The sequence below is a fragment of the Phyllobates terribilis genome, unplaced genomic scaffold (genome assembly GCF_046119375.1).
Source record: "Phyllobates terribilis strain yellow unplaced genomic scaffold, ASM4611937v1 Scaffold_3__8_contigs__length_932513732, whole genome shotgun sequence".
NCBI classification, from domain to species: Eukaryota; Metazoa; Chordata; class Amphibia; order Anura; family Dendrobatidae; genus Phyllobates; species Phyllobates terribilis.
Window position 1 is genome coordinate 579,371,156 of NW_027362763.1, and position 16,190 is coordinate 579,387,345.

Below are 16,190 nucleotides of genomic sequence, written 5' to 3' on the forward strand. Positions count from 1 at the left end.
AAGTCTAGGACGTGGCGAGAACTAGGATCCGGATATACTGTCTTTGGTGAGGAAGATTCTCTAGGGCTGGAGAAGAAAGCAACAGAGATGCTTTACTTAAATTGGGAACCAGTGCTGAAGTTTTATCAAGTATCGGTGGGAAAGATGACAACCCACTGGGCCTTATCATTTTTACCTGCCTGTAAATATTGTAAATACTGCCAGTTAATAAGTAAAGTTCAAATTATTGTTATGAACTTTGTTTCCTCTGAATTCATTGCTGCCCTGGTTCCAGAAGAGGAACTCCTGGAGTCAGAAGAGACCAGCTGGTCAGAAGTAAGTGGAACGCACCACATACACAGCAGCACATCAGAGCGAGGACACACGCCACTGGTGGACCACCTCTGCTATCACCTGTCACTGTGCAGTGGTCCACCGTGCCCCAGCCGAACATGGGACTACTCCATGAGCTCCGGGTGCTGTGTTGGAGCCGGATGCTGGGCAGCGATACCCCCTCGGCTGAGGGAGGAGGAACTCCAGATGGAGCTGGTATACGTCAGTTGGGACGTCATCAAAAGAAAGTATCTCCCTCCCATCTCCAAAATTTGCATGTAGGGGACATTGTTTATTTTGTGAAGTGCGAGTGAACGGGAGGACGTCCTGGAAAAAGACCAAGAAGTTCTTCAGAAGAGGGCTAAGCGAGAGGCCCAAAAGAGGTGGGCTAGAGAAGCCTCTAAAGGTTTCACACCACCACCTAAGGCTGGGTGTCCCGGAGTGCAGAAGCTACAGGTGAGACGCCAATGGGAAGAGTCCGAGGAAGAGAGCTTTGAAAGCTGCGGTGCAGCTGACTCTCCCAGTGAGGCGCAGGTAGTCGGCTTCCCGCCCAAACAGCCGGAGGAGGTCGATACGGCTGGTCAGGGGGCTGCTGGGGACTCTCAGACCACTGCAAGTCATGTGGTCCAGAAGTTCCGGGTCACCAGTTATGGTCCAACCCAGGTCGGCTGTGGCAACGCCATGTCCTCGGATGAGGACCCTGGGCCTAGCAGGTACCCTGACCAGCCTTGGAGGTGGAAGACTCCCCCCTTTATCCACAGCATGGGCCGCCTTCATGAAGGAGAAAAGGAAAGCCCGAAGAAAGAAGTGAGGTGGATATGCAGAGGTCCGTTGACCTCCAAGTTTCATTTATTGGGACCCTTTCCTATGTGGTTCCTTCCGGGGACTGTTATTAATCCCTGGTGGGGGCGAAGTGCCCCAGGATCAAGAGAAGTTTGTTGTTCTAGAAAAATGGAGGACTGTTCTATTACCTTCAAGGCCGGGGAAGCCTAAAGCAGCAAAAGTTGGTTGTTTTCATAAGCCGCTTTCTTTTATTTTTGTTTTTGTTGTGCCTGTTGTGCCTTTTTCTGCTGGAATTTAAAGCACTGAGGCAAGCCTTGAGGATTGATATCCTCTATTACTAAGATACTGTGTGCCTTGGGACTCTGACCTTAAGTAAATGAAGGGCTGTGGGTGAGTTGACCCATGCTGATAAAATGGACATGGACACTGTGCTTCCAGGGTCCTTACCGAGAAGGACCGGTGCTACTGAAGAGTTTCAAATGTTATAACAATGAACTGTCCTGATTGATGTTCCATGGTCCTTAACCGAGAAGGGAAGGTTCTTACCCAAGAAGAGGATGTCAGGACCAGTCTTCTACTAAAATGTTTTAATAACATTTATAATATTATAACATATTAACATTTGTATTGGTTGTCTAGTATGGCCGAGAACGACCATAATTAAAGTTTGGGGGACTGTAGTAGTGGTGAAGGAGATAGTTCCCCTCTGACACTGAAAAGGGGTTAAAAGCACGTTCCTAAAGTTAGAAAACTCTGGGGCTGCACTTTAGTCCAGGTGGGGTTATATGTGACAGCCGGCCCAGTAGAGGGAGGAGGAACTCAGTGCTAGTGTTTGCTACAGGAAGTGAGCTTAGTCAGCAGTGTGCACTACTTCAGAAAGCTGACAGGCTCTATTCAGGCTGCTAGGGTAGACGTGGGCCTAGTATCCGGGACAATGGATCATAAGATAAAAGAATCCCTCCACAAGAGTCCCCTCAGCTGGCCTGGGAACCTCGAGAGAGTCATCGGGGACCTAGGGGCGCATTCTGTCTGCAGGCTTGCAGAAGAAGTTAGGACTTAAGTCTTTGTTGCTTTCTTCTCTAGCTCTAGAGAATCTTTCTCACCAGAGATGTTCACCTAAATTGGGAACCAGGACTGAAGTTGTATCAAGTATCTATGGGAAAGATGACAACCCGTTGGGCCTTATCCTTTATACTTTCCTGTAAGTATTGTAAATACTATCAGTTACTAAGTAAAGTTCCAGTTATTGTTATGAACTTTGTGTCCTCTGAATTCATTGCTGCCCTGGTCCCAGAAGAGGAACTCCTGGAGTCAGAAGAGACCGGCTGGTCAGAAGTAAGTGGAAAGCATCACATACCCAACAGCACATCAGAGCGAGGACACACTTTATCTGTTGGGTGCCAAAGCGAGCAATGGCTACAGCTCACCCACGACTACCTCGCTTGGGCACCGTACCGAATAACCAAGACATAGAGCAAAGGTACAAGAAGGCGCTCTTGCTAAATACTGTTGGCTACATGCGGATTGGCCCACGCTCCGGCTAATAATGCCATAGTTTTACTAAGTAGGGAAGATATTATGCCAGTCTGACAAGTCTGACAGTATGTCCACCACAGAGAAAGACACAGTGGAACCTATCAAACAGTTTTTCAGCAGAGATCAGGCAGTCAAATATCTTCCACTTTTGGGCACAGGATAATAATAAAGCTTGTTGCGTGCGCTTTGCACCCCCTAACAAAGTTTACCTTCTCCCCATAAATAATTAATTGTATTTATGTTACTGAGCTTACAGACTACAGTATTTGTGCAGAGAACAAATAACTTGCAAACTTGACCAAATATGCATGCAAGCTAAATGTAACCTATATGCATCAAAAAATAAATATCCTCAAAAGAAGTCAGCCACATGAAATTATATGCATATATACTACTTATGCACTATACACTTCATTAATCATGGAAAAATCTCGGATCAGTTTTTTCTTGCTTACCTAAAATGCCAAGAATCATCCATGCAGCACATGTGCATAACCAGAAGAACAGATATGAACCCCAGAGTGTGTTGCAAACGAAACTCCATTATTGCAAAGCCTTTAAAAACACAAAAACAAAAAAGTTCACACAAGTGTGCATGACTGATTATTTCATAACTTTATAGCACCATTATGCTCAATAGGAACACAGAAAAAAAAAGAAAAATTATTTTGAAATGCTGTTCAGTTTTGTATTTTTAAAGAAAAACATATAAAAAGTTACTTGGGCTTTACATGATGGCAAATGCCGTCAGTGGGCATGACCTAAAGTGGATGTCTCATCTTGTTAAATGGGTAAAATTGCAAAGTGCTTTTACAAACAAGCAACTTACCTCATATTAACAATCTTAACAATTCTTATGAAAGGAGGGATTTTTAATTCTATTGTGTACTTCTTGCTGCCTACATTGCAAGTCACCACTTCAGCATATCAGAAGTGGCCGGTTTCCCAGGCAAAGAGCACACTTGCCAGCTCTTTTCAAGGGCAGCTATGAAGCTGGCTAGATCCCTGGTTCCGGCCATCTTTAGTGCTCCTAGATCCTTTGATGCTGCAGAGACAAAGCTGCCTCGGTTTACATCATGGGGGGCAAACAGTTGGTGCCTACTGGTGTGAACTATCAATCATTCGAAAAGCTGGGATACACAGCTTGAATGAAGAAGAACATATGAGAATCCTTCAAACAATTAAAAAGATATTTACAATGCAAACGCCATACACTATTAATCTTTTAGACCTTATGAGGCTGGTGTACAGTGACAATCTACGAAGAAGAAAAGTCTGCAGTAACTCTAAGTAACTGCAGACTGCCAAATCTTTGCGATTCCCTTGTATTCCCTGTGCGGGGGTTGGTTGGCTGGCTGGAACTAGTTGGCACGTGATAACAAATGTGCACATGGCGTACATGAGATGATCCAGTGTGAACCTGAGGGCACAGTTCAGATCTTTCAGGTACAGCAGGATATGGTCTGGTTAAGCCTGGATCTACACTGCAACATGTCATGAGATGCCAATTCTCAAAAAACTCACATGTCAAACACAACTGTTCAACCCGTCTGACTTGCAGTCACGCAAATATTTTAAAGCTGTGATTTTGCTGTAAATAAAACAGACAAGTTGCATGTCGTGTGTGACTTGCATTGAAGTCTATGATAAGTGCTGTGTGTGAAATCAGACCAGTGATTGAAAATCCAACACAATTGGAAACATTTGCGATTCTGTGTCAAGGTCGCAGGTATCAACACGGTACCATAGGAAATCATTACATTTAATGTTGCAATATGTCGGTGCGATTTCAGTGTTGCATGACACATGTCGCCGTGTAGTCATAGCCTTAAAGGGATATTCCCATTTCCAAGATCATATCCCTATATGTAGTAGGTGTAGTAATATTAGAAAATACCTTCAATTAGAAATGTAGTATAGTTTCTCTGTCTGTCGCTTTCCTCATGTGCAGGTATTGCAGGACCTTAGGTGTTCATGGATACCTAAGGTCCTGCAATGCGTACACATGAGGAAAGAAACATAGCAAATCAGAAAAACTATACTACATTTCTTACTGGAGCTATTTGCTAATATTATTATTATTACACCTACTACATATTGGGATAGGATCTTGGAGATGGGAATACCCCTTTAAGTGATACTTTCTCTCCCAATCTTTTCTTATAATCCTATAAGCACCGACTCATCAAAACTTTTTTGCCAGAGTTCTGGCATAAAGTGCTTTGAAAAGTTGCAGTTTCTTTGCGAAACACTGAGCTGCTTAAAAAAAAAGAGGCTTTTCGGGGCCAGTTCACCGAGCTGCACCAAAGTGGGGGGAGCTGAGGTGTGACGTTCCTTACACCAGAAATCTTAATCAAATCACCAAATGGAGTAAGATTTGCGGTGAGGCAAACAAAAGGAATTTTCTTTTTTTTATTTCACCACTGGAGTGGTAACACTAATGGCTATGTCATGCCCCTAGTAATATACTTTCCATCCGTTTTCTCCTTCTGTTCTCGGTGCCACTCTGGTCGTCTTCTGCAGCTTGTGTCCTGCCGCATGGCTCCAGTGTTTGCTAAGTGAGCTGGAGGTCACTTCTCAAGGGAAGTCCATGAGAGCCAGAACAAGATTCTCATAGACTTACATTGGGAGCTTGTGACCATTCGCTCTGAGCCAGCTGCAGTCACAAGATGGTAAAGAGCAGAAGATGGCGGCTGGCACATATACAGTGCTGGCCAAAAGTATTGGCACCCCTGCAATTCTGTCAGATAATACTCAGTTTCTTTCTGAAAATGATTGCAATCACAAATTCTTTGGTATTATTCTCTTCATTTAATTTGCTTGCAAGGAAAAAACACAAAAGAGAATGAAGCAAAAATCAAATCATTGATCATTTCACACAAAACTCCAAAAAAGGGCCGGACAAAAGTATTGGCACCCTCAGCCTAGTACTTGGTTGCACAACCTGTAGCCAAAATAACTGCGAACAACCGCTTCCGGTAACCATCAATGAGTTTCTTACAATGCTCTGCAGGAATTGTAGACCATTTTCTTTGGCAAACTGCTCCAGGTCCCTGATATTTGAAGGGTGCCTTCTCCAAACTGCCATTTTGAGATCTCTCCACAGGTGTTCTATGGGATTCAGGTCTGGACTCATTGCTGGCCACCTTAGAAGTCTCCAGTGCTTTCTCTCAAACCATTTTATAGTGGTTTTGGAAGTGTGTTTTGGGTCACTGTCCTGCTGGAAGACCCATGACCTCTGAGGGAGACCCAGCTTTCTCCTACTGGGCCCTACATTATGATGCAAAATTTGTTGGTAGTCTTCAGACTTCATAATGCCATGCACACGGTCAAGGTTAGCCACAGTGCCATGGGCTTTAAACTTCTTGATGACACTTCGCACGGAAGACACAGGAACATTCAGGTCTTTGGAGATGGACTTGTAGCCTTGAGATTGCTCATGCTTTCTCACAGTTTGGTTTCTCAAGTCCTCAGACAGTTCTTTGGTCTTCTTTCTTTTCTCCATGTTAACTGGCTGCAAGTGTGATTTAGTTATTGCCAACACCTGTTAGGTGCCACAGGTAAGTTACAGGTGCTGTTAATTACACCAATTAGAGAAGCATCACATGATTTTTCAAACAGTGCCAATACTTTTGTCCACCCCCTTTTTTAGGTTTGGTGGGGAATTATATCCAATTTGGCTTTAGGACAATTCTTTTTGTGTTTTTTCATTGAAGACAAATTAAATGAAGAGAATAATACCAAAGAATTTGTGATTGCAATCATTTTCAGGAAGAAACTGAGTATTATCTGACAGAATTGCAGGGGTGCCAATACTTTTGGCCACCACTGTATTACTAGGGGAAAGGAACATGCATAAGTGATACCACTCTGGTAGTGAAATAAAACAAAACTCTGGAGTGGTGCTTTAATAAATCAGGACGTCTGACTCCCAACATGCCTGTTCATGAAGACTGGCATGAAAAAGCCGGTCTCGATGAATCGGAGCCTTAATATTTGCACTCTCTTATCAGTACAGGCAATGACTCAATCGCTTATGTCACAAAGTAGGTATTTTTGCTGTGCCCCCTATGAATACTGAACTCATCTGACACTTGGATTTGCAATTTTTGTTATTAGGTCAAATTTGCCAACAGCTCTCTTAATGAGGATTTCCACTAATATAATACTTATGTCCTATCCTTACTACTGCCACTGCATCTATCCCAGGCATCAGGGAATGCGGCTTTACATGGAATTGATGCAAAGTGCTGTGTGTGCAAGTGATGCTCACACAACAGCTCTCATCCATCAGCATGACATTACTGTGAGATGTGAGGTGCAGTTTGCGATCAGTGCTTGTCACAAACAGTGCTCTTTTTCAATTCTATGTAGAGGTGCATTATTCCCAGATGTCTGGTATAGATGTAGAGCGGTGTTTGTAATGACATGCAACTCTGCTCTCCTCTCCCTGCACATTAAACGCCGGCAGGAAGGGCTGCTTGATTTGGTTAGACATGAATCGTACTACACTGCTCAAAAAAATAAAGAGAACACTTAAACAACAGACTATAACTCCAAGTAAATCAAACTTCTGTGAAATCAAACTGTCCACTTAGGAAGCAACACTGATTGACAATCAATTTCACATGCTGTTGTGCAAAAGGAATAGACAATAGATGGAAATTATTGGCAATTATCAAGACACACTCAATAAAGGAGTGGTTCTGCAGGTGGGGACCACAGACCACATCTCAGTACCAATGCTTTCTGGCTGATGTTTTGGTCACTTTTGAATGTTGGTTGTGCTTTCACACTCGTGGTAGCATGAGACGGACTCTACAACCCACAGAAGATGCTCAGGTAGTGCAGCTCATCCAGGATGGGATATCAATGCGAGCTGTGGCAAGAAGGTTTGCTGTGTCTGTCAGCGTAGTGTCCAGAGGCTGGAGGCGCTACCAGGAGACAGGCCAGTACACCAGGAGATGTGGAGGGGGCCGTAGGAGGGCAACAACTCAGCAGCAGGACCACTACCTCCGCCTTTGTGCAAGGAGGAACAGGAGGAGCACTGGCAGAGCCCTGCAAAATGACCTCCAGCAGGCCACAAATGTGCATGTGTCTGCACAAACGGTTAGAAACCGACTCCATCAGGGTGGTATGAGGGCCCGACGTCCACAGATGGGAGTTGTGCTCACAGCCCAACACCGTGCAGGACGCTTGGCATTTGCCACAGAACTCCAGGATTGGCAAAGTCGCCACTGGCGCCCTGTGCTCTTCACAGATGAAAGCAGGTTCACACTGAGCACATGTGACAGACGTGACAGAGTCTGGAGACGCCGTGGAGAGCGATCTGCTGCCTGCAACATTCTTCAGCATGACCGGTTTGGAAGTGGGTCATTAATGGTGTGGGGTGGCATTTCTTTAGAGGGCTGCAGAGCCCTCCATGTGCTCGCCAGAGGTAGCCTGATTGCCATTAGGTACCGAGATGAGATCCTCAGACCCCTTGTGAGACCATATGCTGGTGCGGTTGGCCCTGGGTTCCTCCTAATGCAGGACAATGCCAGACCTCATGTGGCTGGAGTGTGTCAGCAGTTCCTGCAAGATGAAGGCATTGAAGCTATGGACTGGCCCGCCCGTTCCTCAGACCTGAATCCGATTGAGCACATCTGGGACATCATGTCTCGCTTCATCCACCAATGTCACGTTGCACCACAGACTGTCCAGGAGTTGGCGGATGCTTTAGTTGAGGTCTGGGAGGAGACCCCACAGGAGACCATCCGCAACCTCATCAGGAGCATGCCCAGGCATTGTAGGGAGGTCATACAGGCATGTGGAGGCCACACACAATACTGAACCTCATTTTGACTTGTTTTAAGGACATTACATCAAAGTTGGATCAGCCTGTAGTGTGTTTTTCCACTTTAATTTTGGGGCTGACTCCAAATCCAGGCCTCCATTGGTTAATAAATTTGATTTCCATTGATGATTTTTGTGTGATTTTGTTGTCAGCACATTCAACTTTGTACAGAACAAAGTATTCAATGAGAATATTTCATTCATTCAGATCTAGGATGTGTTATTTGAGTGTTCCCTTTATTTTTTGAGCAGTGTATATCACACAGAGAAAGGCGGTTCTGACATTCTCTAGGGGTGCTCTCTTTTTTTTACCTGAATGATGTAAAAGTGAAGAATCTACAGTTGAAACCAGAAGTTTACATACACTATATAAAAAAACACATATGCATGTTTTTCTCAATATCTGACATGAAATCAGAGTAAACAAATTTCCCGTTTTAGGTCAATTAGGATCACCATAACTTTTAATATTTGCAAAATGCCAGAATAATGAGAGTGATAGAATGTTTTAAGGCATTTTTATTACTTATTGAACAGTCAAAAGTTTACACACACTAAGATTACTATGCCTTTAAAACAATTCTGGACTGCCCATATGATCATATGATGATGTCATGTGTTTGGAAGCTTCTGATAGTTTTTTTTGTCAACATCTGAGTTAATTAGAGACAAACCTGTGGATGTATTTTAATGCACACCAGAAACACACTGCTTCTTTGTGTAGCACCATGGGAAAGTCTAAAGAAATCAGCCAAGATATCAGGAAGAGAATTGTGGACTTGCACATCCTTGGGTACAATTTCAAGATACCTGAAGGTGCCTCGTTCATCTGTACAAACAATTCTATGCAAGTACAAACAAAATGGGAATGTCCAGCTATCATACCGCTCAGCAAGGAGACGGGTTCTGTATCCCAGAGATGAACGACAACGACAAGACAAGAACAAAAGTAAAAGACCTTGTGAAGATGATGGCGGAAGCTAGTAAGATTGTGTCAATAACCACAGTAAAATGAGTACTGTATCAACATGGGCTGAAAGGCCAATCTGCCAAGAAGAAGCTATTACTCCAAAAGAAATAAAGAAGCCAGATTAATGTTTGCATATGCACACAGTTTTGGAGACATGTCCTGTGGGTGGATGAAACTAAAATTGAACTTTTTGGGCATAATGACCATCGTTACGTTTGGAGGAAAAAGGGAGAAGCTTGGAAGTCTAAGAACACAATCCCAACTGTGAAACACGGGTGTATCTGCATCATGTTTTGGGGGGTTGTTTTGCTGCAGAATGGACTGGTGCACTTCACAAAATAGGTGGCACCATAAGGAAAGAAAATTATGTGGCAATACTGAAGCAACATCTCAAGACATCAGCCTGGCGTCACGGGTGTGTCAGAAGTGACAGACAGTCGCCCTGCAGTTGGTTGCAGGAGATCTCTACATTTGGCATTGCAGACACCTTCTTAGAGGTGGTCTCTAGTACCCAGCAGCTACCTTCCTCTGGCTAATTAACGCCCTGGCCTGGGTGTATAAATACCTGCTGTGTGTCAGAGGGAGGTGCCGGCGATATTCATTACTTCTTGTCAAGGCTTTAGCAAGAGCAGTACTTCTTCCTCTCTGGAGCTTGAGGACATGTGCGCATTTTTGTGGAGTCGTCTAAAGCTAAGCAATTTCCCCCTGTTTCTCCTCCCTTGTTGTCTTTAGTGTTCAGTGGGGATCGACTAGTACTCATCTCCTCTCTTCCCTAGCCTTAGCCATACGCCAGAGAAAGACAGGCACGCGTGCGAAGATTGGTGAAGAACCAATATAGGGTCCTTACGGGAGACAGGGTGACAATAGACAAGCCTAGGAGGTCTCCACTCCCCCCTTTCCCTACATTCTGGGCTCCCTTTCCCTCTTCCCTTTGTGTTGCACAAAGTCTTTCCCACACCTTGTGTCACACCTGGAAGTTAAAGCTTGGGCGAAAATGAGTCTTTCAAATGGACAATGACCCGAAGCATACTGCCAAAATGGTAACAAAGTGGTTTAAGGATAACAAAGTCAATGTTTTGGAGTGGCCATCACAAAGCCCTGATCTCAATCCTCTTGAAAATTTATGGGCAAAGCTGAAAAGGCAGGTGCGAGCAAGGCGACCTACAAACCTGGATCAGTTACACCAGTTTTGTCTGGAGGAATGGGCCCAAATTTCGACCAACTATTATAAGAAGCTTGTGGAAGGATATCCCAAACGTTTGACCCAAGTCATTCAGTTTAAGGGCAATGGTACCAAATACTAATGAAATGTATGTAAACTTGATTTTGCAGTAAGTAATAAAAAGGCCTTAAAACATTCTCTCGCTCTCATTCTGGCATTTGGCAAATATTAAAAATTATGGTAATCCTAATTGACCTAAAATGAGAAAGGTTTATTCTGATTTCATGTCAGATACTGAGAAAAACATGCATATGTGTCTTTTTATATAGTGTATGGAAACTTCTGGTTTCAACTGTATGTTAAAGTTCCCTTGGCTGAAGGGGAAAATGGTTTAAAAAGTTTGCAAGCTATTATACCCGCAATGAAGATCAGAAATAAAAAAACACATTTTATTTAGATTTGCTGCCACTTCTTTATGATGTAGGTAATCTAGAACGTAACATGTGGTGAGAGGTCCTATTTAATAGGATGCTTGTAGGGAAATGGATATAGAATGGGGTCATGCTGACTGGTCAGGTGCACATTAGGGGCATAAAAATGCGTTTTTGTTCTGTGTTTGCTGGCTATGTTGTGGCCATTTAGGACAGCCTTTTATATGCCAGTGCAGTAACGTTAAAGCGAATCTGTCAGGACCTTTTACTTTGCTGAGCTGCCACTACTGGCTTACAGTGCAGGGCTTATAAACATCTTCCTATACAAGTTATGTTCCTGTATGGTTTTAAAAAAGAAGTCTAAGCGCTACACAACTCCTGTTGCTTGCTGCTGCACATAGTCATAAAAGCAGTTTTGGCAATAACCAGCACATCCACATGCACGGTATGCTGCCAAAACTGCTTGTAATGATGTAACCAGTCCAGCAGTGTCAATAAAGCCAGAATGCGGCCAGACAGTCATTCTCCATCTATATCCTAGATTTCCAGTCAGCTGAAAATATAATTACTTTAAAACACATCTGTTGTTTTAGGCATGTCCATATTTGCCAAGTTTTGTGGTCCAATACCAGGATAGGAGGTTGAGGAGGAGAGGAAAGGGGGGTGCAGTACCCAATACCATTTTTTATTTTTACAAAATGAATCCTTTTACGGCCTTTCTGCTTGGGAAGGGAAGGGGGGTAGTACGTCATGATCTTCTTATAGTACACATGCTGGCTGGTAGTAACTGGGCCGAAAAGTAGGAAGAATTGGACAAGGGCATTACTCCGATTGTTGGAGTAGAAGTCACTGTGCTGCTGCTCCACTAATCAGAAGAAAGAGCACTGCCACCACCGAAGAACCGCTGAGGAGTAAGGAAGAAACAGCTCCAGCGAGAGCTCCAAGGCCGGCATCACGCAAAAAGGGGGCTGGTGATGGTGGTGTATTGTATATGTGCTCGTGCCCAGCAATGCGTGACTAGACGGGGGTTACCCTTGGGGGCAGTAGAATTGATTGGAGGGCGGATGTACACAGGGATGGTATTGTTTGACTGGATTTGGGGGCATATGGTGGGCACCCATCATCTCCATGCTGGTTGGTGAAAGCTACACACACTCAGTACAGAAAAACCACAAGAGGGAGAGACAGTCCTAGCATTGAGAAAATTATAACCTGCCTTGATGACTTTTCCAAAACTAATACTTCTTACTGTATCAAAAGGCATGGACACCATTTCTTCCAACAAATGCAACACTGGTTTCAAACTCAATGCTATAGTAAAGGGTATGAGATTTGCACCATTGTGAAATACTTAGACTGATTGTATTTTTATAAGGGGACATGAATGAAAGCATAACAGAAACTGCACCCCATTTTTCACATCATGCATGATATGGTTTAAATAGGGTTAGATTTTGTTCTACAAAATGTTTTTATTGTTTTGCTATTTTGCCTTTAGTATTTTTTTTTTAATAATAAATTAAAATAGTTTTAAAGGAAAAAAAAAATAATCAGGCTTTTGTGCGTGTATGTGACGCTTACATTATTCATTATTTAAGCTATTGTATGATTGCCGCTATAATGCTAAAGCAGTATTTTTCGGTCGTGTTAGGCCACTTTTACACATTCACATTCACGATCCGATTCAGAGTACGGGATGAGGGTCTCCAGATCCAAACTCAAACTGCCTTAGACCTGGACATAACATTCCCAAATGGGAAGAATTATAAAAATTTATATTTACTAGTTCTGAGTTACGAACTATGTTTAATGATTTCTTCTGGACGTTTAAGGATATTATAATTACATGTATATGTATGTTTGTACATTTCAAGTAACACAATTCACCTTGTCTACTCACATATCTGTTTTTGGAGCTTTATTCCTCAGAAACTTTTTTTTTTTTTTTTTTACAAAGGTTTTTCTTTTGGTTCCTTCATGTGTTTCCAATGTCTTGATTATTGCCATCTTGGATTTCACCATTGGTTCAGTAGATTCTTGTTTGTGATTGGTTCTTTCAATCTATTTAATCTGTGCCAATGTGATTTTTTTGATTAAGCTATGATTAAGAGCAGTTCACCGCTTAAAATGCATCAGTTTTTTATCCCCCTGTATGTGTTTTGTTGTAATTTTTTAGTGGATGTACAATAAAATAACTTTTTTATATTACCTATGGATGGATGTGCGGAATTTCCTCTTCTACTGCCTGCCTTAGACTGTATATGAAGGTGTTGAGTCCAGGTCAAGACACCCGCAGCTGGTCCAGACATTGTGGCCATACTCTGACCGTCAATGACAGACATGTGATACTGGACTAACAATGACAGTCTTTTAGACCTTGCCTTTGACATAGCCTAATAGTCCTCCTGTATCCATGCTATCCACTGGACATACCATTATGTTCCAATTGCTGGTAAAGTATAGTATGTCTATTATCAGCAAGGGGCTAAAGCAAACCTCAATCCTTTGGCTGAAAAAGGACTATTCATTTCCCATAGTCACTCTACCTTATGTCCTTTTTCTCCACATCCCCCACCCCCATTCATTTTCTTCAGTAGCATGGGGAGAACAGTGATACATCTAAACCATGCCTCCTCTCCCTTTGCCTTGAACACATGATCAGGAATTTTCCTGTCAGGATTGTCATTGCGTTTAAATCTGCAGCATGTCAACTATTTGTGCGTTTATGCAGCATTTTGACCCATTGACGTCAATTGAGTCAATCAAATCCACACCAAAAACTCAAGTATAAAAAGATTTGAGGATTTTGCTGCGGATGTTTTGCTGCACATTTGACTGACTCAATTCAAGTCAATGCGTCAAAAATGTGGCAAAAACGCACAAAAAACTGCCCGCAGGAGACTACTCCTCCCATCATCCTACGGCCGCTCCCGCTGTTAACAGTAGGAGCAGGTGCGACTGAGGGGAGAAGTAGCCTCCTCAGCCAGCGTCTGTAAGCAGTGTAAAAAAAAAGTAAAAATAAATGGATATTAAAATAAAAAAAAACCTTATACTCACCTGTAAGCCGTCATCACGAGTGTCCCACGGTGATCCGATCACTCAGCAGCACTCTATACACTGACAGGAGCGTGATCACTCCCGGCAGTGTATAGCGTTGAGCTGCCAGGACTGAGGTTACTGGAGTTCATCAGCTGAAGATCAGCTGAGAGCTCCGGTGACCCCACTTACGGCACCGATGCTGTATGAGAATTTTCCCATGCAACACAGGTGCAGTAAGTGAGGTCACCAAACCTTTCTGCTGATGATCTCCAGTGACCTCAGACCTGGCAGCTCAGCGCTATACACTTGACAGGAGTGACTACACTCCTGTCAGTGTATAGAGTGCTGTCCTCTACAACAGTCACATCAGTGATTGCTGATGTGGCTGCTGTAGAAGTGACCCAGATCATCGTGGGACACTCTGGGTTATGTCATCATGGCGGACAAATGAGGGATATGGTTGTTTTTTATTTTTGGTTTCTTACAAGAGACGAGAACATCGGGATTAGACATTAGGAGAGTATATGGTGTTTTTTATTTTTAAATAAATGATTAAAACTGTGTGGAATTTTATTTCAAATAAAAGACTTTATTCTGTCTGTGACTTTATATCAAAAACTTTACTACAGGATTAGTAATGGAGGGCGTCTTATAGACACCCTCCATTACTAACCTTGGTTTCATGTCATGGTTACCCCACTTGCCACCGCACCAGGACAAGTGGGAAGAGCGGAGGCTAAGCGCCAGATTTGGCACATCTTATGGAACCGCCAGTTCTAGGGCCGCTGAGAGCTGATATTATTAGCGGCGGAGGGGACCAGGATCCATGGACCCTTCCCTGGCTATTAATATCAGCTCACAGCTGTCTGCCTTGCCTTTGCTGGTTAGATTTTATAGAGAGACGTACATAATGTTTTTTCTGGGGTCCCCCTGTAATCAAGCCAGTAAAGGCTAAGCAAACAGCTGTGGCTGTTATTAATAGCCAGGGAATATTTTTGGCTAATGGCCTCTTACCCGGCTTGTAATATCAGCCCCCAGTGGTTGGCTTTTCCACTGCTGGTGTGAAAATGACGCAGGAGCGCACACCATTTTTTTAATTTTAGACTATGTGCCCGCTTTGGACGCAGCATACTTTTGCTGCATTCAAAACGCTGCATTCTATTGAACACAGGTAAATCTGCATGTGTTCACTGAACCATGCGGATTTACCACATTCAATACATTGTAGTGGTCAAATTTCTGTTACGGAGACTAGCGACTCCGCAAGTCAATTTGACATGCTGGGGTCTTGAAAGACGAGCCGTATGTCAGTGTCCGCAGGTGATCCGCAGCCTCAGATGCATGCATAGTGGACATGAGATTTCTAAAATTACCATCCACTATGCTGTAACATCTGGCCGCTGCAGGTTTGACACTGAATAAACATGCAGCTTCAAACCCACAGCATTTCCTGATTATAGACACGTACCCAAACTCACTAGCAGCATGTCAATTTCTGTAGCAGAGACACTAGTTTCTGCTGCAGATTTTGACCAATTGAAATGTCATTACATGCAGTGGATCCGCTTGTACTGACAAAACAAGTGCGGCATTAGAACACAGCATTTTGGACGCAGCGAAAATACTCTGTGTCCAAAGCGTTGCTAGTTGCTGATCATGGGGACGTAGTGGCTAACCAAACAGCTGTGAGCTGTTATTAATAGCCAGGGAACATGTTGACCTAATGACACCTTCCTGAGTTAAAAATAGCAGATCTCAGCTGCCCCAGAAATGACATGAATGGGAATTACGACTAATGGGATTAATATTTATAGGATAAGGTGACGCTGACACCAAGACCTTTGTTTAGTGATGAAGAGGTGTCAACCAGACACCCTCATTACTAAACAAACCTGTAAGTAAAGAGTTAAATAAACACACACTGAGAGTAAAACACTTTATTTGAAATACAACAGACACATTCTTTAATCATTTAAATTAACCAATATACTCACCCCAGGTCCTACGGTAATCCAAAGGTTAAAGCGATGTCGCAAGTTTCTTTTTTCAAATATATTTATTTAGCTCCAAAAAGCATTCATTGCTGTACAAAAATTCATAAAATAAAAGCATCAAAAATGCA

General features: G+C 43.1%; 1 protein-coding gene across 1 annotated transcript in view; it reads right to left on the reverse strand.

Moving 5' to 3' along the window:
* RNASET2 (ribonuclease T2) overlaps positions 1 to 16,190 on the reverse strand; it is a 143,247-nt gene that overhangs the window by 96,291 nt on the left and 30,766 nt on the right. The window contains exon 2 of the mRNA XM_073671449.1: positions 3,087 to 3,186. Coding sequence (XP_073527550.1) covers positions 3,087 to 3,186 — 100 coding nt within the window. The remainder of the gene's footprint in view (positions 1 to 3,086; positions 3,187 to 16,190) is intronic.